Below are 27,942 nucleotides of genomic sequence, written 5' to 3'. Positions count from 1 at the left end.
ATTTTTTATCTTTAATACTGCCAGCAATATTTCTTATACTCTTGCCTGCTGTGTTGTGACAGGATGATCAGAAGTTGATTTAATTGCCTAGTTAATCTTCTAGATAGATAGATTTTATTAAATCCCTAAGGGAAATTGGAAATAAGGGAAAGCAGCAATTCACACAGAACATTCACAAAACACACATAACTTACACTAAGATCGGAAATAAAAATCATTCCTTTAATACATGTAAACACATTTGCATGAAAACTACTTAATAAAAAGAGAAATAGAATAAAAAAAATAACATGATGGGGCTCTTGGGGTGCAAATTAAGGTCTTATGAGTTCATTCTAAATTATTGCAGCCAGGCTTTCCATTCTTGCATCTGAAGGACTGGTGTTGCAACACCACCCTGAGATGGTCTCAGATGATAGCCTAGATATTTGCAGCCTCAGCCATATGCCATCCTGTCACAGCTTAAGTATAGGCTACCGTATGTCTCCATAAGGTTCATATGAATTTGACAGGGGGACAGGGGGAACCCAAAGCCAGGACACAGACTCAGAGTCAGAATGAAGAAGAAAAGGTTTATTGACATTCAGGGAGCGAAGGCGGACAGAGGTGAGGATGAAGGCAGAGGGAAGTTGGTGGCTGGCAAAGCAGGTCAGAGCAGGGATGGAGGCAGGGATGGGATGAAGTCTGCTTGGAATTTAAACCAGCAGACGGGTCGTAGACAGGATGACAAAGAGATGAGCAGGGAAACAGGCGGACGTGCAGTGATTCTGCGGCACAGAGAGACAACGTCAGTTCATCAAAGAAAGCAACAAGAGACGGAGCTCTGAATTCAAAGTGGTCTGAGCCACGATCAACCACAACGGCTGAAACAACAATGATGGCGATCCACACTGCTGAGTAGATATGTTGATGGGTTGCAGGTGTGTGTCGGCTGGGCAGCAATCAGAAAGCTGGAAGAGCTGGAGACACACAAACACACACACACACACACACACGAAGACACACACTTCTATCCATATGAGGACCCCGTATTGACATAATGCATTCCCTAACCTTAGCCATCTCAACTTAACGGCTAACACGAACCTAAACCCTGAAAACCAACCCAAACTGTCCTCAGTCTGTTCCTTAAAATCTTGTCCTCACTATGTGGTAAGTACACAACACACACGCACACACACACACACACACACACATAGACACACACAGCATAAACTGGCACTGCTGTGACTGTGACACTGAACTCCACATGGACTGAGTCAAGTTTCAAACGAACCCAGCAGCCTAACATGGACAAGACTTTGGGGCTTACACCACTGGACCCCTGTCCTTATAGGATGCTACACAGACCAACCATTCACACTATTTTGTGAGTGAGACGTGATTGCCTGTGCAAACAAGTTAACAATATGTCTGCAACTCATTTTAGCTTCCATGACACAAAACGCAGCTCCTCAAGGTTGGGATCCACTTTTTTCCTCTCACTGTTCTTGCATGACTGATGAATGTGTTTGTGGTCTGCGGGACCTCTTTATGAAAAGTTTCACTGTTGAGGTCAGTCATCACAGACATTCATCTCAGTCATTTCTGTTTCGTACTAACTGCTAAATTATTAGCGTTTTCTTAATCATGATGGTTATTTGTACCTGGCTCTGCAGGAATTTGTAATCTGTCCATCAAAACATTAGTCCCCATATGGAAAACATGGGCACCTTCTTTTGGCTAAACCCACATGTCTTTAAGTTTTGAAGAGGATTCCCACTAATTAAAAATGTACAATTTCAACATTTCAAAACAAATGATTTTCTCAAAATTGGTGGAACCTTTCTGTTTCCTCATTGCCACAGGTTTTACTCCGCAGCAGTGAATAAGAGTTTTCCTTACCATCAAAATGATGCCAGTGGTTCTCTAATGTGTTGACATCCTCCACCAGAGCATTTCCATGAGTGTCAGTGGGTATGAGTAACTGAGTGGTGTCAATTGGCACCCTCCACACTTTATCCTAAAGTGTTTTTCCTGGTCGATACACAGCGTTTATTCATAAACCGGAGAGTTGCAATCGCTCAGAGCCAGCGTGCTCCCTTGATGCTGTCTGCAATTAATGAAAAGTTACATATGATTTATTATATACTAGTCATGTCTTAATGGAATGCGGAAGCCTATACCCTGCCATAGAATCAAATGAGACACAGCACACAGTGATATCTCATCTTAAGTACATTTATTAATGCAGCCCTGGTACCGGATTGATTAAACACACACAACTAATATCCAACTTAACATCTGTCTGTCCACCAACATCACACCAACATAACAGGGAGAGCAGCGGGTAGGTACAGGTTTTCTGAGGTTTCTGGTCTTTGCATCGAACAACCTGGAAAGTCAGGATTTCCATAAGAAATCCATTGTTCAAAGTAGGGAAAGACAGCCGTGGCCATATGTCTATATTCTCTTTATTTCAGGATATCACAGAACTCTGTGGGGGAGAAAAAGACAGAGTGGATTCAGTCAGCGATTCACATTAAGCACAGCAGTGTACTCCAGGCAAGAAGTCAGTGTCGTACAACATTACGGTTAAGCAAGATGACTAAACAAACAACAAATTATGCTTTTTTGCTTGTTTGAGTGCTTTTAAAGTGTTCCCGTATGTGCTTTTTTTTAGACTGCAATTTCAGCACTAAGTAATGGACAGCTCCCCTGCACAGCTCCTTTTCTCCTCTGCCTTTTTTTTTATAGATGTTTTACATGCACCCACCTTCCAGCCCAATCTTGCCATCACCATCCTTATCTCCTGCAGCCATCAGAGCCTTGGTCTCAGCCACAGTCAGCTCCCTCGCCCCCGGAGAGAAATTCTGAAGGAACAGCCTGATGTGAGCACAAAAAAAAAAAAATATCAGCCATAATGTCAACTTTGTATTGTCGTCGACTTTATCTTTTCTGATGGCATTTTCTCCCCCTCCCGGGCTTTCTGAGCCGACTTAAATCCCATCTATCTCTCACTCATCATTCCTCCCCTCATGTATCACTGAATTCATTCACAGCAGAAATTCTGCTCCATTCATACAGTGACCTCTGCCTGAGGGCCACCACACAGAATTACACCATTGATGTAACACACATGCACACACACACACACACACACACCCATCTGTATCCTTGCTCTAGCCCTTAAAGCACAAATCCCCGATCCTTACTTGAGCTCCTCCTCCTCAATGTATCCACTCCTGTCTTGGTCCAGAACTGTGAACACCTTTTTCCCATCTGCCTCAGATGAGCCGGCCAGTCCCACTTGTGCAAAGAAGGACTTGAAGTCGAATGTGCCTGGAGCTACATTGGCCGAGAGAGAGGAAGAGAGCAAGAGAAAGAGAGGACAGATGTGGGAGTGAGGGGTCAGTCATAGAATGACAAGAAAGCAAGAATGGTGAGGGGCTGAATAGAGATGTCGCATTTACTCATTCGCTCAGATGACTTTCATTCTTCAACCGATGACATTTACCAATACACACCTTGTAGCGCATCACTGTCTTATACCATTAAAGGCTGTGTCATTATGCCACTGAAGCAGTCAAAGACACTGAATATCGCCCATAGGTCTTGTGCAAACCGAAATGTTTATAGCCCTTTATTTATCAAGCCGTTCAGAGAGGAAATTCTGATCTTGGAGTTATGGTCAAGTATGAAAAAGGTTTGCAATGTGATGTGACTTGCAGCCACAGTATGAGAAATTAACAGATTTACACCCAGATATAATAAGGATGGGGATGATAGGGGGGGATTTGTGTGCTATCCCCACTATCATTGTAGTTCCCATCATTTCTTAAAACAAAGAAATCATGCACAGTACCTCCTTTACTGATCCAAATACTGATGCAAAAAAGGGAAAGGGGGGAAAAAAGTACAACTGAATGCTGTTTTGCCTAAAACTGTGCCACCAGGGGGGCTTTCTTGAATAAAGGGCATATAAGCGCTGACATTTGATATTCATCGGTGCGGTTGAGCTGTGTTTGCCTGGTCATGCAGACATAACTGCTAGAGATAAATGATTAAGAGCTTTGGGACATGAGGACGGTATAGCTTGTGTGATTTTGGTCTTCTCTGTGTGAATGCTCAGCATAAACACTTTGGTATCTGGTGGTAACCGCTCTCCTGCCACACGGCTGCCTGGTTACCTGCGGGCTCCCTGTCCCCACTGTGAACAACACATCACACAGGTATCCCTTGTGGGAGTGGGAGTGGGTTAAACAATGCCTCTCCCACACTCTCTCTCTTTCTCTCTCTCTCCCTCTTATATGTGAGTGGATGTATATTCACCTACTGTAAAGTATGTGCTCATGTGTTAATGATCAGATGCTTGTAAAGTGTGTGTATCCCTGCGTGCGAGTGTGTGTGTTCTGTCTGACTCACTTTGACAAGCCTGGACCGCAGCCTTGATGTCCTCGTCGCTCAGTATCCCTGCAAATGCCATGGTCCTCTGTAGCTGCCTGAGGGATACAAACACACATGCACGGAGGAAATGCAAAGTGACAGTAAATGAAACTGGTGCAGGTGTTTTCTGCTGTCAGGTAGCAGTCTCTGTCAGATAAGAAAGATTAAGCATAATCATTCCTCTGTGAGTAGTCTTCAGGTATGTCAGTATTGTCAAAAAAGGTTATAAGTTGTACCTTTTAGCAGCAGGACCATACCATTTTGAAAGTAAGGTGCACACATACTAACAAAAGATATAATTTTGCATTGTTTTCTCAGGGAGAGAAATGGATTTTAATCATATAACATGGTTTCAATCACATGAGAATTGCATGGTAATACAATCACATAATAGAGACTTTTCTTCCCCACATAGAAAGTTGTTGCAACTTGAACACACAGAAGGTTGAACATAGTATTTTTTAAATTCCCCCTCTCTGAGATGTAATATATGCCAAGAACTGAGATGCTCAAAAGCACAAGCATGCACAGAACTGCCAGCTATGATCACATAAACAACGGCGTGCGCATGAATTTGCAGAAAGCTTGGTACTCACCGTGCTTTGGCTGAGGTTTGCGCTCTTTGAGCCTATGATGTGCAGATCTCTGCCTCTCTTGCTTTGTGCCTATGAGCCACCGACACTCTCTCGCAGCTTCGTGATCCGGAGTGCAAGAAGCAACCTGACGTATCTGTCCTCAAACCCAGGGAGATTTCCCCCACACCACAGAATGCCCCCTCCTCCTTCATCAGTTAATCAGAGCAGATAATTTTCTCACTCATACAGTTTCACAAACATATAAAAAAAATACAGTAAATATAATTCCAAGTTGATAACCATATTTATAAATGCATTTTTTACCAATGCAAATTATTCATACAATATTTATCCAACTACTTTTGCTTTTACTGCCACAACAACAGCTACTAATGCTATTTCTAATTTTCATATTAATATTGATAAGCAATAACTATATAAAATACAGAAGCAGGTGTGCTCAGGAAATGTAAAACCTGTCAGTGGATGAGATGAATGTGATAATTAGCAGTTATCAGGTTTGTGCATTCTTAATTTTAGTATTAATTATGTCTGGTAATTTTAAAAACCTGTAATAAAGACATTATGTAAACATAACTGTATGCAGTCGTCATATTGTGAGTCTCATTCATGTATAACAATGGGGAAATATGTCGATTTGCTTTTCTGCATTTCATCGTGAAATACTACAATGAGTTTCCCAGTAAATCATTCAATTCAATTCAATCACAGTCAATCATTAAATGCTGCCTGGGTATTTTATGTCTGGCCTTAAATCTATAAATAAATATCTAATATAGACACGTCGTTTTTCCTAATCAGTACTTCGTGCATCACATGGTTGGCAAGTGACTGGATGTAAAATGCTTTCTTCAGCTTTGATAGAAAGCACTGGATTTACATGTCTGATAATAAAGATCGAAGCTGATTGGCTGTGAGTCTCTAACGTGTAGGTATTCCTTGTTGTGATTGGTTTGACTACTTGTCAATTATTTGGAGTTTCACGCCTTATTCCGTGATGTGACGTTGTACAGGAACATGGCGCTTTGGTGGAGAGGTGTTCCATGATAGTCAGGGATATTGATTTATTTACATTAGCTATGTTCATTTTGATAGCATTAAGCTACATGCGCCAAATATGACAGGCCGTGAAAGGTGATCGCTCGTTTTGTCTCTATGGACAACGGAACACTATATTTCGTAGCGGTGTTTGCTGTCGTCAGCTGAAACTGTTAGCATTGACATGCTAGCTGAAGCTAGTTAGCTGGCTAACAGTAAGTCGCTAACGTTAAACAGACAGAAATATGCTTGTTTATGTAGCCAACACTGACGTTGAACGGATTATCAATGATTAAGACACTTATTTTAGCATCCAATCAGCCATTTACTGTTTAGGACGACGATTCCAATTAGCTAACATTTTGTTAGCTAAGCTAGGAGGATGAAGAACCGCCATGGATATGTTTTGTTGCTGGCCAGTGGGATTTTTCTGTCGGCATTCTGTCTGTCTGAAGGTGCCCCTCTACTGTATCCTCACAAATCAGGTGAGACAGCTGACTGTAAGCTCATACACGGCTAAGCTATTGTTTGTTCACTCACTACAATTCTTGTCTATCCAGCTGCTTAGCTAGCAGATGTTCTGTTAGCTAATATTCGCTTGGGTAGCTGTTGCTAATCAGCAGCTAAAAGCTAACAACACAACAAACTGACTGCATTTCCTGCTAACCAGTGAAGTGTTATTAGTGTATGGATACGTGTACTAATTAACTATTGTTTATTTAAGTGTACTGGATGGCAAGTTTGCTTTCTGTCTATACGGCCTGGTATGTCTTTTAATAGTGCTTATAATGGAAGATAACAGCATGTCATTGTCACGACTCAGCTACTTAATAGCAAACTGGTAACGTTGCACACAGACATTACAGTCCTTTACCAGAACTCAGAAATACTCATTAACCTTGTCTAGTTTAAGTGTGATTGATGTTTAACACAAAGAAAGCAGTCTCCGGGTAGCACTGATGTGTCTGAGTTCATATAGTTGAGCCTGCTTTAACTGCAGGTGCAGAGATGTTTAACCTTTCACTGGGTTGGTCCAGTCATTGACATTTAACCAAGTTTATGGGACAATGGAACGGATGGTGGCCTGCCAGCATGGAAACACTGTTTCTTATTCTTTTGTGGTGGCCCTTGACTAGCCTCTTTGATACTGATTGTCGTGTCCTGGCACTTTTCCTACATCAGAGGTTTTGTCACAAGTGTGATGATATGATTATTTTTGGATAAATTAAAGTGTTTTCATGGAAGAAAACAGTTTGCCATATTGTTACTGATTGAAACTGAAACTGATTATATGAAAATATTTAATTCCAGCTGTTTTATTTGGCATACTCAGGTGAGATAGCTGTTTTGTAATTGGTAGTGGATCAACAGAAAATTTAGTTATGACAGTTTTGAAGATCATTAATCACAGAATTCATTTATCAAGAAAAAAAATGTCAAACATTTGTTTGTTGCACCTTCTCAAAGATTGAGTATTTGTATGTTTTTCTCCATTTCACCAAATTTAAAGTATTTTGACTGTTTTCCAAAAAAAAAAGAGGAATTTTCACTGGCATTGGAAATGGCACACTAATTCTAGTAGATGAAGCGATTACAGCAACAATCATTTGTTGCAGTCCTAACGTTCTGGATGCTGTACATCCACTTGCAGACAAGGGAATGGTTTCTGTGTTTTCATTCTGTTTTTGTAGCCTGTCAGATGTAGAAACGCAGGGCCCTTTCGCACCCGCCATAACACTTTTAAGCTTGATTCAAACAAAAATTACAGGTGTAAAACCTCCCCCAGAACACCGTCCGGACTGATCAGCCAAACCTTTTCTGATGAAAAGAGGTAGTCTCGGTTCTTGGTCAGATATAATCATGGCTTCGTTTTTTTCTAGCGTGAAAACATTTTTTCTGGATGCTTTGGACTTTTGGACCAATTATGAAAGTTCTGGGAGGCTATAGTCAGAACCGGAAAATGGAAAAAACAAAGCCACAAAACAAATTGAGCTGTGGCCGCACATCAGGAGAGCAGGAGAGCAGATATTCAATTGACATTTAGTCTTTTGACATTAGTTAGTTGGAGAAAAGCTCAAAAACGCCAACGCCATCACGCCAATGTTAGCTGTATGCCCGTCTACAAAACCAATCAATTGTAAATATAGGGAGATGCAGCTCATGTAGGTGTGTTAGTTAGTGTTGATTTCAGGTGTGAAAAGGCCCTAAGTCACCATCGCCTCTCTTGGTTCAATGTAACCTCCTTTCTTGTGATAAATGAATGGATATACATGTATATGCTGCAGGGAGGGTCAGTAATATGTAACTGTAACACATTCCAAGCTTATCAGCACCAGTCAATGATTAGCAACAGTGATATTTGCTTGATTATCACACAGCGTGCAGTAAAGTTATGTTGCAATATGAGCGTGCTTTTTATGCCTTTATGACATAGCAACCTACACTTTGCCCCACTTCCACAGGCTTTATTTACCAGTGGATAATGATGTAGTACAGTAATACTTAATGTGTTTAAGTGACATGTGCTGTGTTTACACACATCAAACGTGGGCAAACGTAGTTGGAAGCTTTAACAGAAGTTTTAACTGTCGTAACAGCCAGGTGACAGAGCCATGTCCAGTCTGTAAGGCAAGGTGGACATTGACCTTAACCTTCCAATACATTGCTCAGTCATGCAGTTACTACCACGCCAGGATGTAGGAGATGCTGCTTTTACAAAGCAGCCTGTCCTTTATGTTGCTGTCCTTCATACCTCCCCAAACCCAGTTGCTTGTTTCATTTAACATCTTTTACACCAGGCCTTTTTTTGTTTTTGAAAGAAAAATAATATTTTGCATCGTGAGAGTATGTCACAAAGAAAATACATGCAGATTTTGACCAGACAAAATAGCTTTTTTTTAATTGTTTTAACAGTGGAACCATTGCAAATTTATATTGGAATTGACTAAGCACAAACTTGCATATATGGGTCCTGACAAGTGCAGTCATAAGTACTGGCTGCCTCAGATCCCTGGGTTCTTCATTTGATCAATGAGGCTTAGTGCTAGCAGACAGACAAATCTTAGCCGAACCAAAACATGTCAGCCAGACAATGCCATCCTTCATCCTGCGTGTAACTGAAAGTACAGACATCCACTGTTGTGCACATTGGTGGGTGAAATCTGCAAAAATGGGTCAGCTCCCCCTCTGCGTGAATGCCTACTGAAATATGCAGTGGAACTGAAATAAGACCTGGCAGCTCCCTGCTGTATTGGTCCCAAAAACCAGTTGAGTCATTTGGTGGTGCCTGCCAAGTCATAATATGAACCCATGACTCAGATAAGGCCTAACTGAGGAGAACTGATCCCATGTAGAGCAGCCGTGACCCAACTCCTGTTTTTCCTATCTGACTGCTGCTGCAGCCTGTCCAGGAGTCCTGAACTGCCTGGAACCCTGTTGCTCTGCTGAAACAGACTGGAGGTGTTTGTATCAAAAAAGCTGCCTGGAATTACAGCCAAATGTTTTTCACAGGATTGTTGTGAAATTAGACTTTGGCTTTATTAAAGCCAATTAGAATTCTCTTTTTGAAGTGACAGATATTAAGATGTTATTATAGATGGAGGAAGTGTATTGTGAAAAATGGGATCACATGATATATGTTGGAACTGACTTGGACAGGACAACTCAGTGTTGGTTTATCATTAGCTTGCTTGTTATCTCATGGAAATTCTTTCCAGTCTGGAATTATGAAACTTATGTATTTCATATCAGGATGGTCTTGCATGTATGACTTAGGGGAAGACGTAAGTCATCAATATTCATGGAGATTTACCTAAACTGTAGAGTACCTGTAGCTCTGAACCTCACAAGTTCAACTAATAACTCATATAAAAGTGGTGATTATATCCAAATACAGATTTAGACCAACTAAATTTGATTTATGAATGTATGCTAAGCTACTAACTGTGAGTCTCACTGAATATACAGAGTACTGAATTTGCCCCCCCTTGAGAATCAGTGAAGGCTTATGTTATGTTTTGATTAATTTCTCTTCCATGGAAGGTTTTTACTACTCTTACTTTAGATGTATTAGGGAAAACCTGACCAGCAGTGTTTCTGGGACATCGCAGTGTTTTTGTTTGTTTACCTTTGTTCACCTATTGACACTGTTTGTTCTATCCAGGCAATCCTCTGGATTACTCTCTATATATTTTCTTCCTCCTGTGCTGTGGATATGACGTTTCTTGTAGTATGACCTGTCTGGAGACGTGTCAAGTGCTGACTCATAGTCATCTTAAATGATTGAAAATATTGTGTAGTCTGGTTTTTATTATTGCAGGTTGCACAGATTAAGCCTGCTAGGTTTGTCTCCTGTTCCTTCCATTTACAACTGTACCTCAAAGGAATTGTGTATAACATTCAGTAGCTTATATAAGACCCCAATGTTGATGATAGATTGCAAGGTAGGAAACACATTTTACGGTTGTAAGTACACACCTGCATTCAGAGCTACATCCACTGGACCTGTGTCCTGACTATGGAGCCGTTTAATCTTTAACTCCACTTCTCATCAATATTTCACCACAGAGACTGTGTCTCTATTGCAATCTTAAGCACAGAGGAGAGGTTTATGCCAGTAACCCTGTGGAAACAGCCATCATTTAATAATGGGTAAAATATCAGTGTTTCATGTATTTCAGCTATGTACAGTTTACATCACACTGTATCCTTAATGACTTTTCTTGAAGGCTGAGTTGCCTGTGGTGTCTTTTAGTTCGCATAATGAAGAGTTGTAATGGTACATTCACAGTTTGACATGTATTTCAGTTTTGGGGTCACAGTTCAGTATGTTTTCAGAGCAGGAGGGGAAACTGAAAGTACAATGATGCAAGACACAAGATTAAACCATCCTGTCTATTTTTGTCTGTGATAGCTGGGTGTACTGCCGTAGACATGAAATCAGTCTCATTCATGGCTAACGCTTTGGATCATATCTAGCAGGCCCCCAGGAGAGAAAGTGATTGCTGCTCATCTAATCTGCACACTGACAGCCTGTGCTCTCTGGATACACAAGTGTTTCATCTGACCAGACCTGACGGGTAGTAAGAACAGCCTCTACAAATTCTTACCTCAGGTTCATTTCCGGACAATATTTTATTCATAATTTGGGGCAAGGCAAGACTTGATGCTAGATTAATTTGTTCAGCCCTGTCACCTTTGACAATGGTATGGTCATTGTTTTAGGCCATGTCCATGTGGATGAATCTAAAATCATTGTTAACATGTAAAGACAACATACATGCACACACCAGTGTTTCAGCTTTCAGCATCTGCCACACTGAAATGCCAAAATGGTAGAAAAATAGCTAAATCTGTTCTTCTTTCCTCTCTTCCTGTTTGCAAACAATAACATTATTCATTAAAGATATCATCTGGTGGGGAGTGTGACTGACACATAGCAGTTTCTCTGCTCGGTGTCAGTTTTATAAGGCAGAACACACAGTTTGGCATTTATTTGACTTTCTATTTCTTTTGACATGTGCATGCATATAAAATAGATTTATCAAAAAGGGTAGCTCAGGATCACGATAATTCCTGTGCTGCGCTAAGTGTTGATCATTCATTTTGCAATTTTATGCTTGTGAGATTTAGATGCAACACAAAATTAGATTTTTTTTTTTTTTTTTTTTACATTGGAAGACCAGTGTCCAAGCAAACATACTTTGACGTCATTTGGAGCTTTAACTGTAACGTGGGACCATTTTTAGATTGATCCCATCTGGATTAACACAGTTTATACATTGAAAAAAATGTTCCAGAGGGCTCAGACCTTTTCTGCTCAGTCATATTCTTTTTCTCCTTCATGTGCAAATGTGAAAACATGGGACAACTAGAAGTAGGTTTGCAGTCTGGATGTATTCAGCACCCACTTTCATCTATCAGGATTTTGTAGTTCAGCAGAAGGAGACTCAGTAGGTGTTGATTCTCCCTCTAGCAGACAGGATGTACCTGACAAGCTGTGACCAGTGGGAGACAGAATAAACACAGGAGGGGGAATAGGGAGGAGAGTCTCGTACAAATTCTCACTTGTGTTTCAGTACACACTCTCTCTCATACACACACACGCACACATAATGCCATATCGAGATGTTGTGGGCTGAGATTATGTTTACATTTATTGCAGTGTGACGTGACATAGTGAAATTAGCTTCACGTAGAAGCGACTGTCTTGTTTTGACTGTTCACTCACATGCAGCAGTGACTCCAACAGACAAAAGTGACCTTTCAGATGAGCTGCTTAGAAATGAGCAGTGACATTTGGGACAAGGTGGACATGTAGTAAAGAACACGGTGACAGGCTCACACTTACTGTCAACAAAAGGTTGAGTTTTTGTCAGACAGAAACTGGCTTCTTACATAAATATGACAATCTTCCAGTACAGGGAGAACATGTTACCAAATCTGGCCTTGTTTATGAACAATATAATTGAAATTCATTTGATATCACTGACTTATTTCAAAACATTTGTATATGGTTTTGCAGCCTACTTTACCTCAGCTGTGTGCGTGCATGTGTGTGTGTCAGCATTGGTGTCGTGAGAGAGCAGCTGAGCAGCGCAGTGGGAGGGGTTGCAAGGCTGCCGTCAGCCCTCACACTCGAACTGCTGGGCCAGCGGCGTCCACACCGGCACAGGCTCACACCTGCTGTCACTGCTGCTGCACCATCAGCTGCTTATCAAGCAACGATGGCCCCCACAGCCGTCTCTTTGAAAGGCTGATTAGGGATAGAGGTTGGTTGATCTGGTCTGAGGAGTCAAAACTATTGTCACATCATGTTTGCAGAAATTGTGAACCTTGAAAAAAATAATCACTGTTTTGACTCTTTATACCATCAGATGATTGTATGTCTTGCATAGTGTTACATCTTGACATTTCTTCCCTCCTTGCTGGTTAAAGAGAGCAGAAGCTCAAGGAGTTTCATTGTAAGAGCACTGTGCAGTTTATTTTTGCTGTCAAGGTTTTATTGTGGGTGTATTTAAAAGAAGAGCCAGTACACCTCTGGTGTGCTGTATTACTGTCAAACACACTTATGTTTATGCTCGTGACAAGGCTGTCAGGTGCCTTCTTTCATTCTCTTCCAAATTAATTTTGAAGCACAGCTATAAATGATTCAGCATAGTTTGTATTTTCTGTTCTTATTCCTCCTTCCAGGTTGTCTGTCTGTGTATCCCTTCATCCCATTCTTGCCTTGAGGAGTTTCATATTTGGCACAGACATGACTCGAGGATGAACTTATTAGATTTTGGTGTTCAGAGGTCACTGTGGCCACATGTTTTGGCCATAACTCATGAATTCATGCATTAATTATTACACAATTTCACACAAATGTCTCACAGGATAAAATGATGACGTGATGACATTTTATATCCAAAAGGTCGAAGGTCAGCTTCACTGTTGCAAAATGTTCTGCAAAAACCAGCCTGGCCATTATTCAACACTGTAACTCAGGAACAGAAGGGGGCATCGTGACCATATTTCACATTTGGTCTGGCACTGAATTGGTGTCACTGTTGTTGGGCGTCCACCTTGAAAATGTGGCGATTGTATAGATCCTCAGGTTGAAGATGTGTGTGAAGCATCCACGTTTTACAACTTGTAGCTTCTGTGCAGCAGCATCCATATTTGAAGCATTATAGTCCATCACAAGTTCATTGGTTCTGCTGATATTGAGCTTCGGGTGATTGTCGTTGCACCATGTGATGAAGCTCTGTATCAGTCCTCTGGAAAAAGTTTCTATTTGATATGGTGATAACTTCCATATTGCCAAACAAATGCACTTAATGCATGTCATTCATTTTCCTTTAAGTTATTCACTACATGTATTATATGAGTCTGGGCAGACATAGATGTAATGCAACTTGACTGGTTGGTAATTCTTGTTCTCATTTCAGGTGGAAGCACAGGAGACACCTTGTCTGTGTCTCTCTGCCTTTCTCTGGTGGTGTCGCTGACGGCGCTTGTGGCCTTGGTGGTGTTACTAGTGAACTGTGTGACCTGCTGCAAGGAGAGGGAGATCAACTTCAAGGTGAGAGTCCCAGCAGGCAGGTAGCCAGACAGACACAGCTCCACCTGCTCCCATGTGGGCCACACCTAATGAATGCAGAGGAGCGATGGATTGTAATGGACAGCGTCTTCAAATTTAGAGTCTGTTGCGAAAGATGTGCAATGTAGTAACCCTGTTTTTATCTACGCCTGATTTTTGTTGATGTAGGAGTTTGAGGACCACTTTGATGATGAGATTGACTTCACTCCACCGGCAGAGGACACACCCTCTATGCAGTCCCCAGCTGAGGTGTACACCCTCGCCGTGTCCCCTGTGGCCCTGCCTGGACCCCCACATCTCCAACCCCCTGCCCGCATCACAGGTCAGCCACATGCACACTCAAAGCCAAATAAATGTATGTGTGCATAGACATACGAATGACACATATTTTTTGAATGACTGGATTTTATTATTTTTTTCTTTTGTGTGAGGGACCATTTTCTTTTTTTTTTTTTTTTGTATTTGTAGTGTCTATTTCCATTTTAAATCTTTGATAACTACGGAAAATATATGGAACATTGGTGTGTTTTTTGTGACATGCTGTATTTGGGACATTGTCATTGTCATCTTAAGCACCACCTGATATTATATGTCACTGTGGTGATTTCAATTAGTCAGAAGTTTGGACGCACCTTTTAAAAATCACTTGAGCAACAAATGATCCGGGTGAAAACTTGTTAATTAACTTTGCTTCATGGTTGGTTTCACAGATGGATCCACCGGCTTCCAGGTAGCACGTCACAGCTTGAGTTACATCCAAGAAATTGGCAATGGCTGGTTTGGCCAGGTAAGATTGGTTTTATTTTAGTAAATGAAAACAGAAAATGTTAGATTAAGGGAAGGTTTGGTTCAATATGTTTATTCTTTACTGCCTTTAACCAGAGTGCTGAAGGCGGCTGTCTGTGTCATCTGTGCTAGGGACCGATATACTGTCTGCTCCAAATCTGTTATAACTGAAGGTTTATTATGCACATGCTCTGTTTCCCTGTTTTTGCTGCTTATTCTGTGTCTCATCTTAAGGTGGACAAGTAAATACACATGTTCTTCAGATATTCCTCAACCTGCCCATTTTTCAAATCTGTTGCTTTTTTCAGCCGTTTTCTCTGCTGTTCTTTGCATCCCTTGACCTCTTTAAACAGGTTGCAGATTTATAGTTGTCATATATTCACAGGTCCTTCTGAGTGAAATCTACACAGATCCAGGTGGAGCCAGAGTGGTGGTGAAGGAGTTGAAAGCTAATTCAAGTGCCAAGGAGCAGAATGATTTCCTACAGCAAGGGGATCCATACAGGTAAACACTCTAACCCCCTTGACTAAGGCTGTTTTTCAGATATTTTAAATCAGGTGACCAATAATTGAAGTATTTACTATTGATTGATTAATGATTGTATTTTGTCTGTGGAGGGATATGCATACAGTGCATGTGGACAAAAATAGCGATATGACATCCCAGTAACTCTTGCAGCACCCTCTGCCTTTCCTCTCACACACTGCATTAGACTTCATCTCCTTTCAAATCTTACCGATATTATTTTAAGGTATTATTTTTGCAGTCCTAATTAACATCAGTATTAACAGACTTATTTTATTATTATTTGTTTTTTTGTTATTTTGTCTACTCAGAGTGCTGCAGCACCCAAACATCCTCCAGTGCCTGGGACAATGTGTTGAGGCTATTCCCTTCTTGCTCGTCTTTGAGTACTGTGAAATGGTGAGTGGCCACAAAATATACCATCAACCCCCTTTTCAATGAATTATAGCCAAAATTAATGAGATTACATAATATTCATGGGAATGAAACTGGTGTACTAAAAATATGCAATTTTGTGCTAATATAATATGCAGTTTTTGTGTACATGTGCAGAGGTATTGAGATATAGTCTATTTACTACTTGCTATCTCATCCTTTCTTCATTTAGAAGGCTTTAATAATTGAGAAATCTGAGAATTAGCTCTGTTAAGCTCACAAATTCACAGGGCAAGACCCTTTAAATACTGTCCAGCACTCATGCATAGCTGAGTTGCCCTATTGACCATCTGGACTGAAAGCCTACTGTCTCAATCTCAAATTAGTCCCACTGTTCATCTTCACATATTGAAGTGACTCAGACTCCATCATGGCAATTGATTTATTCACTGTTTCTCTATCTGTCCTTGGTGGGCCAGGCCCTGACTGCTGGTAGCTCCCTTCTCCTCTCCTCCCCTCCCCCTGCTGAAGTTGCATAGCTAGTCTAAGCCTGGGACTTCTCACATTCCCACCTCACCCAGTAAAGCAACAGGCTCCATTTACACTCCTCTGGTGTCAGCTCCGCCAGTTGCTGTGTTTGTGCATTTTTATAGGTAGCACCTTGTGTGTGCTGGAGACTGTTGAGTTCAGTCTAAAGTAAACTAAGCTGTTCCTAAAGAAAACCTCTGGGGTGCTCAGTGACGAATAAGAGAAGACGAAAATGTTATTCTAAAAATATACACCACCTTCCTGTCTATTTAGTAACCAAGAAAATAGACAAGGCTGCACATTTTATTGCAGTCCAACCTGTCATACATGCTAACTCTCGGCCAGAGAGATGTTGATTCAACATTTGAGGCTGTAGTTTGTTGTGGCAATAGCACTGAAAAGTGTTTCCAGTTCTGTTTCCTCATGTTCATACAAATGGGAGCAAAAATATTAGAAACACCTTAAAATGTTTTAAAAAAAGAAAAAAAAAGTGATGTAATCCATCAAAGTACAGCCTCAAAACACACCTTACAATTGAGTCAGCATTCATTTAAGTTAAGTGGTCCCTGCAGGCCACTTGTGTTTGTTATATTTGTTGACTCCCAGTTAGACTCCATAATTATGCTGCATCTACCAATTAATTTCATTATTCTTTGAAGCTGCTATAAGGAGTATTTTTATAATGATAACTGACAACGTAAAAGTGGTTGCTCATGGTAATGAACCTTCAGGGAATTATCACCCGAATCCGCAGTTCCCCTTGTCTTTAAGGAGCTGTTGTGTTTCCGCTCATTGGTTAGTCTGGTCCATAACTTTTCTGTTTTGGTTCACTCTCACAGCGCTTACAACCCTGATTCCAAAAACGCTGGGACACTGTTAAAACATAAATCAAACAGAATGTGATAGAAAGACAATACATTTAATGTTTTTCATTCATTTTTATAAATACACTCACTGGCCACTTTATTAGGTACACCTTGATAGTACCGGGTTGGACCCCCTTTTGCCTTCAGAACTCCCTTAATCCTTTGTGGCATAGATTCAACAAGGTACTGGAAACATTCCTCAGAGAGTTTGGTCTATATTGACATGATAGCATCACGCAGTTGATGCAGATTTGTCGGCTGCACATCCATGATGCGAATCTGCCGTTCCACCACATCCCAAAGGTGCTCTATTGGATTGATATCTGGTGACTGTGGAGGCCATTTGAGTACAGTGAACTCATTGTCATGTTCAAGAAACCAATCTGAGATGATTCGAGCTTTATGACATGGAGCGTTATCCTGCTGGAAGTAGCCATCAGAAGACAGGTACACTGTGGTCATAAAGGGATGGACATGGTCAGCAACAATACTCAGGCAGGCTGTGGCATTGAAACGATGCTCAATTGGTATTAAAGGGCCCAAAGTGTGCCAAGAAAATATCCCCCACACCATTACACCACCACCACCAGCCTGAAGCGTTGATACAAGGCAGGATGGATCCATGCTTTCATGTTGTTGACGCCAAATTCTGACCCTACCATCTGAATGTTGCAGCAGAAATCGAGACTCATCAGACCAGGCAACTTTTCAATCTTCTATTGTCCAATTTGGTGAGCCAGCGCAAATTGTAGCCTCAGTTTCCTGTTCTTAGCTGACAGGAGTGGCACGCTGTGTGGTCTTCTGCTGCTGTAGCCCATTTGCCTCAAGGTTCGACATGTTGACATCAGAGATGCATACCTCGGTTGTAACCAGTGGTTATTTTAGTTACTGTTGCCTTTCTATCAGCTCGAACCAGTGTGGCCATTCTCCTCTGACCTCTGGCATCAACAAGGCATTTTCACCCACAGAACTGCCGCTCACTAGATATTTTCTCTTTTTCCACCATTCTCTGTAAACCCTAGAGATGGTTGTGTGTGAAAATCCCAGTAGATCAGCAGTTTCTGAAATACTCTGACCAGCCCGTCTGGCCCCAACAACCATTCCACGTTCAAAGTCACTTAAATCACCTTTCTTCCCCATTCTGATGCTCAGTTTGAACTGCAGCAGACCGTCTTAACCATGTCTACATGCCTAAATGCATTGAATTGCTGCCAGGTGATTGGTTGATTAGAAATTTGTGTTAACGAGCAGTTGGATGGGTGTACCTAATAAAGTGGCCGGCGAGCGTATATGCTTATTCTGAATTTGATGCCAGCAACACGTTTCAAGGAGCGACAAAAGATTGGGAAAGTTGTGGAATGCTCACTTAGATTATACACAGCGTCCCAACTTTTTAGGAATCGGGAGTTGTGTATTGTTGTTTTGGCCACATAAGGCAGCTGTTTTCAGTGAGCACCAAAAGAGACAGATATTTCTGGTAGAGACCAAAACAGAGCTATAATAGAGTGAATATTAGACTTATTTGCCAGGTGGCCACAGGTGTGACTCCAAGTGAATGAAATGTTGCCCTGTAACTGCTGCATGTTCAAACAATTAACTGTTTGCCAACAAGTTCATCATATAAACTGACAAGGTGATGATATATCAATGTTGTGTTTACAACTGCTGCCCCCACGTGGCCAAAACATTAGTTATGGCAGGTTTAACCTATAAAGTCTATTTATAGTCTATTTATAGGTATTGAGTAGTATTGACTGATCATTTACTCTATCATATATCAAACATGAGAATTTCTCATCATAACTCATGTTGTAGGATTAGTCTGACCACAGTCAGAAAAACCCAAATATTAGATTTAAAATGGAAGTGGAGTGTCTTTTCACATTTATGAATCAGCACCACTAACGAGTAACTAGAGCTTCAAAAATCACCACAGAGTTGAATTAAAATTCTTCTTTGACAGTGACAACAACCACTCAGTGTTTGCTCTTCACTTTTCATCTCTACACGAGTGTGCTGCTCAATCCGATGACCCTTGTCCTAGTTGGGCAGCGATCGTTCTTGTGTGTGTCTTTCTTTGAGTGTATCAAACCCAGGTGTGTTTGGGTGCACAAGCGGGGCACGGGTCCGCCCACTTACTGCTCGATGCCAGGATACAGGATGTCCTTTTTGCGGTAGCCATAAATGAGTTGGCACAAGCTGAGCAATAAAGTTTGACTTCACAGTTGTTTTAGAGTGAAACGTCACATTCATTTGCTGGATTGAAATCTGTGTCTGTTAATGTATTGGTTACTTGTGTGCAAATGTGTCTGCACGCTCCTTGGATGTTGAGCAACATTTTATTTGCTTGCATGAAAAAGGAAATGTATTTCTACTGCTTAGGTGACGCAAATGCTTTGAGTAACTCTACCCCCACCTTCCTTTCCCTTTTCTCCGACCTGGTAAAGTGCCCAACAAGGTCCAGTTTGACTCTTGTTGCCAGACATTGCATAACTTTGTTGGGCCGGGGTATTGTCAGCTGCCCAGTCCTGCTGGTGTCGTGGCATTGTGGTCTTTCCCAGCCAGCTCTAGTAACGAGTCTGACAGGAGATGGAAATGAGTCAAGGTGAATGACTTATCACAAGTGTGTGTGAGTCATTAGGGAAGATAGCGTGATGAAGACCTGGTCCTGTTTGTTGAAGGTGATAATGTGTGAGGGTAGCACAACTGAGTGATGTCTATGCTCGCTATCCCTTGCTTATTATTATGTTATCTCAAGTGGAGTCTTGCCTTACACAATACATGTTTATACATGTTTCAAAATCTACAGTATAAGTTCCATTTGCGCTACTTGAAACTGTAAAGTAAACAAGTGTTGAACCTGCTTTCATGTTGGACTTAAAGTCAAAGAGAACTTGTCAGTGGCCTCTTACTACTTCAGGACATGTCAATCATTCCCTTGATGCCGAAACATGAAATATGACACTGCAGCTGCGCAGTGGACACGAATCCCAAAAAGCCAATGTACTGTGACGTCCACTCTGACAGCCTGGTGATTGATGGTGGTTTTTCCGTCCCATATCACCCGTGCCGGGTAACCCTGACTCAAAGCATTTTAGACATCAAAATACATCAAGCAACTGGTGCAGGGGCCACAGAATGTCACATACCGTAGTGTGAGTGACAGCTTCTAATGCATGGATCTCCTGCCTGGTGCCTGGCCAGGACGTTAGTCAGACCCTTCTCCGGTTCAGGGTCTCAAACATGAGCCAGCTGACTTTTGGCTTTCGAAAGTCGTTGATCTCCTTCATTTATTATGGTCGTTAAAGCGGCAATCCTCACGGTGTCATGGAAGTGCTCTCTATGCTACTGTCATGGCATTTATTAAGTTGTATTTTACTGACCAGGCTCTTCCCACAGGCGTATTGAGCATTGTAATTTACCTTGTGGGTCAAGTTGTCCTTATGTGATTGGTGTCCTTTTTGACTTCTGTAGACTAATTGATTTTATTCATGGTAACTCATCCTTTAAGTCAGCGTTGATCTAACAGAGGCTGTTGGCTACTCTGTTGGTGGCTCCGAAAAACCATTTTGTGCAATCTTTGCACCTTTAAATGCTTTATCCTTTTTTTCATTTCTTTTTATGGCCCATTTGCTCTGTTTAGCTTACAGGTAAAAAAGCCAACAGTATTCAGAATACAGCCTGCTTTTAATGTCCACTATGAGCATGACGAACAACAGCTTGAATTGTTTTTTTTTTTTTTTTTTACGTAACTCAATCATGTGGCGTCTGAGCCACACACCAATCTGTGCACTGGGAACTTGGTATGTTCTTGTTTTTTCATGTATCAGACACAAGGCCTAATTGTTTTGGCCTTTGGCAGTTAATGTTGTTTCATTAACAGCGCTGGATTCTCCCCCTGAAACCCAGACCTAATCACCTGCTGCCAAGCCTTCACAAATAAAGACAGCCAGAGAGGGTATCACTTACCATACATTGAATATAGATCTTCTCTGAAGACTGCTTCTCAGAGCTGTGTGCATGTCCCCGCGTGTGTGCACGTTTGTGCACGTGCGCGTGTGTGTGTGCGTGCGTGTGTAGGGGTGAATGTATTTGAAGTGAACCATGTTGCTTATGTAAGACAACTGGTCTAAGCTGCTTGTGGAGCGATAGCTCAGGGAAAAGTAAACACGCAGACACACAAACACAAACTTGCACGCTCAGTAACTGCATGTGACTTGACATTTTTAACAAAAGCGCCTCATATATTATGTGACTCTGGTGTGTGTGTGTGTACAGTATGTTCTTAGTAGCTCATTCCTTAGGGGATCTCCGTTGTTCTAATCAGAAATCTTTTTCACTTTACTCTGTGGTGATCTGAAAAGCACTCCTAACTTAAGAGGCCCTTTGCGTTCACATTTTAGAAGTCGGAGTTAAACATTCGCTTAAATTTTAACTATTTCAGGTTGTAGCAAAGCTTTGTCCTGCTTCCCTCACGGGACACCTTGTTCTTGTCGCCCCTCCACTCGTGTGCTCGAAAACCCAACTGGATACAAGCACAGTTTATTTCACCTGACCTGAGCTGGACTCTTTTATTTATAAATCTCTGTGACACAGCATAGAGGTCCATTAAGCAGCGTTACCCTTACATGGTCTTCTCACACATCAGCAGTGAGAAGTGCTGAGGAGACAAGAACAGGAGAGTCTACTGCCCCTGTGTGGCGCTCTCTGCACAGTGCATTGAACTAGAACCACTTGTTAAATTTCTCCTATTGCTGTAATACAAGTAAGATTCTTCTGAAATTATTGGATGTTTACATTTAATACTGATGAGCTAATACAGCTATGTGTGTTTGTGTGTCCCTCTTTGTGTGTGTGTGTTTGCAGGGAGATTTGCGGGGCTATCTGTCTCAGCAGGATTGGATGTTCAGAAACGCTGAGTTGCTGCAGCTGCAGAGGATGGCCTGTGAAATCGCCGCTGGTGTCACTCACCTTCACAAACATAACTTCCTGCACAGGTAGCACTTCAGAATTGCAACACTTTGCAACTGCAAATTTCTCTTTGGTGATTAATTAAGTATCTATCTATCTATCTAGCTATCTATCTAGCTATCTATCTAGCTATCTAGCTATCTATCTAGCTATCTAGCTAGCTAGCTAGCTATCACTAAAGCAAGCTCAAAGGTTTTAGACCCACTAAGCTAAGCGTCGGGTTTCTAATAACACTTCACCTGTCAAAGAAGACAGCTGCTGTTTAGAGTAACGCTCACTCTCTCAGCGCCAGCCACACACAAAAACATTGCAATTACATATTTAATTTACCCACCTGAGCTAACAATACATTTAATTTTCTGACCTTTGTCCCATACATTTGAACTGCTCTTGTGTAGTGCAACTTAAATGATGTAATTTTGGTGTTGAGGTTTTTAAAGATTTAAATAGGATGGCATTTAAGTCGAAGATTTGACTGAAATTTCATATATGTAACACATTCCAATGTTGCATCTTGTCAACACATAACATACAAATGAATGTTTGTGTCCAGAATGTTTGGATCAAGGCATGCTAATACAGTCTCCATGGTATATGATTAATATAGAGTAATTGTACTCAGTATGTAATATCACTTGATAACTGTATACCCACAAACATCCTATAATATGATTGTAAAGACAGGTCAACTAGTCAGTCCTTGGAGTACCAGTGTTCTCCAAAAAAGGTGTGTACAGCAGAGAGGCTGTGCTTCATTTTCTTTTTTACCCTCACTGGATGTCTGACTACTAGCAGCCAGTAGGGTACAGGGGGTGTTGGGAACGTGTGGCTCGGGGGTAACATACGATGCTCAGCTCATCAGCTCTATTTTGCATGCTCAGAATAAGCTCAGAGAGTTCAAATTACACAGCTCCCATGCATTGCCACAGTGTCAGCTGTCCGCTGCCAGAGGGATATGATGATTCCGCTCTTTGCACGTAAAAGGATAGCCTCATATTGGGCCTTGTGTTTTAATCCTTGTTACAACTTAAAGGGATTCTACAAGCTTCCCTACATGTGGCGAATTTAATATACAATTGTACGTCTGTAGCATTTTTGTTTTAAAGCGACAAAAATTTTAAAAGTTGACTCGAACTGAATGATTCAGACTGCAGCCACATGCTGGCATAATTGAATATCTGTTGACGGTGCAGCACCACAGACACAAAACCCTCAGGGCTGTGGGGGCTGATATCCAGAGCTGAAACCTTTAGAATGCAAGCGTAAGAGTGGTGCAGCAAAAGAGCAAAACACATACTGCTCTGTCTGTGTGCATGAATATACTCTCATTGAGAAATGTGGATCAAATTTATTTTCAGTGACTGCTCAGTGTGTATTTTCCGTAGAAATAGTGCCAAGTTTGAGATTTTCTTTTTTCTTGTCTCTTGGACTTTGGATTGTCAATAAGAGCCATGTTTGAGAGTAGTCACTGCGTTTTAAAAGTCTTGGTCTGCAACCAGGAACTTTTTTGTAACTGTAACTTTTTAACAGTTTTCAAAAGCTTATATTTAGCCCATGTGTAGTCAAATCCTAGTTCTCAAACATAATTTGGCAAACACTAATTAAGCCTGAGTCACAGCTTCCAAGTTTTGCAGAATGTGAGTTATTCTAGTGCTCATTCAGAGCATCACATTAGCACAGATTCATGTGATATCACAGAATGTTTTTCCTGTTTCTGAGTGTGTGAAGGTTTGAGGGTTGAGGTCACGTCATACCTTCGATGAACAGTTGGTGGCCATATTGTCGCGCTGGAACATAAACCCTCTTCAACAAAGCAAGAAAACATGGAACTCCTCTGGAGTGCTGACTGATACCTCTCTCTTGCCAACATGTAGCTGATCCTGCGCAGGCAACCAACAATTGAAACACCACCACTGCCTCACTATTTCCATCACCATGTTTGACAGGAGGTTTTATTCATGGTGGCGTAACTTGTTATTTGGATGTCCAACTGTAAATTCTGACCTTCTTTCACTCTTCAAGAGCAAAATTTCAGTTGTTTGGCCTGCGGTGGATGTTTTGACTTGCTTATGACCTACTTTTTTCTTAAGTTTCCCCTTTTAATGGAGGATAAATTGTATAGATTTTAAGAATAAAAGCTATTCAGGAAGGCTCTTAGCCATTAAATCATATATTCATCATTAATTAGTCACTATGTAATATGTACTCAAACACTAAAACTGCTCACTGTACTTCAGGAGCATATGTGTTAATATTTTGAATCAAAAATGTAGTGTGATTACTGTCGCTACCCTTTCTGAAAATATCCATTTCTCACTGCTGTGTTACTGTATGTTGAGCCCTCGGCCAACAGCAGAGGAAAGGGGACCGGAGAGTTTAAAATAAGTCTTCATTTATCTTACAGTGGCTTCAGTGGGCCTGACAGTATCCGGGCCACGTACATGCTGGAACACTGGTGTCAGCAGTGTTTGTTGTTAGGTTGGAACTTGCGCACAGGGAAACCGTATGGCTGCTTAATGTGCAGAGAGAGAGCCACAGAGCGTCTTACGCCCTCTTCTGGCACCCCCACTGAACATTTGCAGAGCCTGTGTTTCCCTCTAGAAACTATATCCTGCTGCTGTATGTCTGCTGTGAGTCAGGAATAGCCCCTGTTTGAGTCTTGTTGCAAGGTGAACACCAGTGGCCAATGACAGAGGAAGAATTTCCTATAGTTGCCAAAGTCATTTGTGATCCTTGCCAGACTCCCTTGCCCTTGATTCTTGCGAGGTAATCTTAGTCTTTAAGGTTAAGAGCAGATAAGGATTCCTTGTTGATCTTTATAACATTGATTTTGTTGTGACTTCCCCCTGGTCTTTGCCTTAACGTTGCTTTATAGACACAAATGACAATACACAGTCAATTGAAATTGACTAGCTGGGGCAAAAACAGGCATCAGCTGAGGATTTTCACTCCAGCCATGATCACAAACTTGCCTGCAGGCTTCATAATCACTGATGATTTGGTAACTGTGAATTTGAAAAGTATCTAATCCATCCCCGTGTGTCATTCTGATATCTTTCTGTGTGCTCCGACAGTGATTTGGCTCTGAGGAACTGCTACCTGACCGCAGATCTTACAGTCAAAGTAGGAGACTATGGAATCGGACCCTACAGATACAAAGTAAGCATGAACCTCAATTTCAGACCTTTTCTACAGAGAGATTTTGTTAATTTCATCAGTACTGTGTGGAATTGCATTCTCTTATCAACACCAGGGGCTAGTTATACAATTATGCTGTACATTAGGCTGGTTTAAGACCATTCATAGTTTAACTTTTAAATAAGACTTGATTCAATCAAACTTTTCATGGCTGACACTAATAAATAATAATAAAATGTTATTTGAAATTGCTGGTCTAATACAGACTACCAATGGTAATCCAGTATGTCTACCTGTGTCTCTTTTTATGTGGTCACTAAACTGAGTGCATTAAGAAATAGCAAATGTCAGACAGATTAGAAACTCCATTGCATGGAAAAAATATCCAAAAGCATACCATATGACTTCTGTTCGTTCTCTTTGCTTGTAGCATTTTAACACAGCCCCCAGTGTCTGCTAGGTACTAGCCACCCAGTGCTATAACGTAAAAGCAGCTCGACTGCACATCGAGTCCCACCGAGGTTAACTGCGCCATCTGATGTCTTTGTGGAGCAAGAGGGAAACGTGTGATGTGTCCAACTGGGCATCCGTGATGAATTAGGCAGTGAAAATAATCCTGCTTGTTTTGCCTAATTTATTTTCTTTTTTCCTGATAGGAAAATCATGCTGTTAATAATAAATATTGTCAAGTACACAGAAGAGACAATTAATTTGAGCATCTCTACTGTTGGATGAATTTATGCTTAAAAAGTTAGCCACCTCACTCCAGACTATCTTATAACAACACACTGCTGTGTTGCCAATATGGATCCTAGTCAGTGGTTTGATTAAAAAAAGTCAAGCAGTTTAGAAGGGAAATGTTTTTTAGACCACAGACCACCATCTTTTTTGTTTGAAAGAGCCTTAATTTACTTAATTCAACAAATGAGTTAAGAACTGCTCCACTTTGTGCAACTGATGAACTTAAGTTGCCTTTTTGACATCTGGCTATTTGAGCTGAAGTCAAAGTCTATCTTTGTGCAACAAGCTCCAGATGACCTGAGAAAATAAACCCTCTTCATCGTGCAGGTGTTTGCCTTTTAATCAGCTGTATATTTCACTGAAGAATTAAGATCGTCTTCGCTTGTAAGTTGACACTCTGCAGATGTCCTCAGGCAGTTCTGTCTCCTGGATTCTTTAAATACTGCTCATCCGTCAGTTTGGCTGTCTGAATTTAATACTCATAAGATAAGGTCACCCACTGAATCTATTTCTGTAAAGAATGAGAGAGGCCAAGTGAGAGTGCTGCCTCAGTGAGAGCTAATAAACAACAAAATTCCTAGTAGTGAAGAGTGCTTTTTCAGGGTGGTGGTGGTGGTTCCAGAAAGTTATGTCTTGTTAAAGTATCAAATATGTGTTTTTTTTTTTTCTTTTTCTTTTAAACAATGTGGCTATAGGAGGATTACATCATCACAGAGGATGATGTGTTTGCACCCCTTCGCTGGTTGGCTCCTGAGCTGGTGGGTGAGCGCCATGGGGGTGTGATCACTGTGGAGCAGACCAAGCCCAGCAATGTGTGGTAGGTACCAGATTGTAGCTCTGACACTAGAGAACATTTTTACAAACCTATAACTCATAATGACTGTGAGTGAACCTGAATCTGGTCCAGAAATACTGTAAAATGACACTCCTGGGAGAGAGGTTTATACTGTCTTTTTGCATATTGTAATAAGTGTAATAGATATATATATATATTAATTTCAGCTAGAGTCCTGTAATCAAAATATGCATAGGATTTCTATTAAGAATAAAACAAAGTGTGACAGAAAATTGCTCTACAGTATACCTCTGGCTCATTGCTGAGAAAGCGAGCCCTTTCTGCTAATAGAGATTGCAAATCCCAAACAATCTGGATCATTTCCAAAAGAGGGGAAAAAGACACTGACATTGCACCAGCGAAGCATCTCCTCACTGTACAGTCTTTTCAGCCCCTCCCCGACTTTACGACTCATTTCCCAAATGCTTTCCGGTCATAAATTGCACAGTTACATAAGGTAGTTGTAGCTACAACAGCCAGATTTGCCCCTGAACAAAAACATGTTGAGATTCAAAATGTTCCCCATGTAAAGAGCAACTTGCTTATCATTAGTAAAGTATTTAAATTTGGCTGTTGCTATCATTGCTGCTCTATGAATCATGTAATGTATTTATTTAACAGTACTGTTTCCGTCGTTTTGGATGTTCATAGCAAGTCACCTGATTTGACTTGTATGGTTTTGGGTGAAGAGGTGAAGGACACTTACTGAAATTGGAGTGTGCAAGATGACCTTTCTTCTGCAATAAATTCCAACAGCTTTTTTATCCTCAATTGTCTGTAGGGCCTTGGGGGTCACATTATGGGAGCTCTTTGAGAATGCTGCCCAGCCATACCCACATCTGTCGGACCGGGAGGTTCTCAATCACGTGATTAAGGATCAACAAGTCAAACTCTTTAAACCACAGCTGGAGCTTCCTTATTCTGACAGATGGTGAGTCTTTGGAACAAATGACAGTACATACCAATAGTATTTTAAGACAAAACAATCTTTTTGTAGAATTGCATGAATCAGGTTTTAAGTGATTTAAGTTATTT

General features: G+C 41.1%; 2 protein-coding genes across 2 annotated transcripts in view; one reads left to right on the top strand and one right to left on the bottom strand.

Annotated features, from left to right (window-relative positions):
• Positions 1–2,339: 2,339 nt before the first annotated feature.
• Positions 2,340–5,122, bottom strand: pvalb5 (parvalbumin 5). The gene is made up of 5 exons (XM_041957999.1): positions 5,022–5,122; positions 4,405–4,481; positions 3,195–3,327; positions 2,756–2,865; positions 2,340–2,476 (listed from the first exon to the last, which is right to left on the bottom strand). Exons 2-5 carry the CDS (start codon positions 4,463–4,465, stop codon positions 2,454–2,456), a joined length of 327 nt encoding a protein of 108 aa, XP_041813933.1. The 5' UTR covers positions 4,466–4,481; positions 5,022–5,122; the 3' UTR covers positions 2,340–2,453.
• Positions 5,123–6,045: 923 nt separating this feature from the next.
• Positions 6,046–27,942, top strand: part of lmtk2 (lemur tyrosine kinase 2) — a 28,980-nt gene continuing 7,083 nt past the window's right edge. Inside the window, exons 1-10 of the mRNA XM_041957675.1 lie at positions 6,046–6,544; positions 13,991–14,124; positions 14,311–14,464; positions 14,853–14,929; positions 15,314–15,432; positions 15,765–15,852; positions 22,089–22,219; positions 25,268–25,352; positions 26,768–26,889; positions 27,689–27,838. Of these exons, the coding sequence (XP_041813609.1) occupies positions 6,442–6,544; positions 13,991–14,124; positions 14,311–14,464; positions 14,853–14,929; positions 15,314–15,432; positions 15,765–15,852; positions 22,089–22,219; positions 25,268–25,352; positions 26,768–26,889; positions 27,689–27,838 (1,163 nt within the window). The 5' untranslated portion in view covers positions 6,046–6,441. The remainder of the gene's footprint in view (positions 6,545–13,990; positions 14,125–14,310; positions 14,465–14,852; positions 14,930–15,313; positions 15,433–15,764; positions 15,853–22,088; positions 22,220–25,267; positions 25,353–26,767; positions 26,890–27,688; positions 27,839–27,942) is intronic.

The sequence above is a fragment of the Chelmon rostratus genome, chromosome 17, assembly GCF_017976325.1.
Source record: "Chelmon rostratus isolate fCheRos1 chromosome 17, fCheRos1.pri, whole genome shotgun sequence".
NCBI lineage: Eukaryota > Metazoa > Chordata > Actinopteri > Chaetodontiformes > Chaetodontidae > Chelmon > Chelmon rostratus.
The sequence above is the reverse complement of the archived record's forward strand: the minus strand, read 5'-3'. Positions and strand labels throughout refer to the sequence as shown.

Coding starts and splice junctions, on each gene's coding strand:
- pvalb5 (XM_041957999.1), bottom strand. CDS start 4,465: ATGGCATTTGCAGGGATACTGAGCGACGAGGACATCAAGGCTGCGGTC. Junction 3,328..4,404: donor TGCGGTCCAGGCTTGTCAAA/GTGAGTCAGACA, acceptor CGGCCAATGTAG/CTCCAGGCACATTCGACTTC. Junction 2,866..3,194: donor ATTGAGGAGGAGGAGCTCAA/GTAAGGATCGGG, acceptor TGCTCACATCAG/GCTGTTCCTTCAGAATTTCT.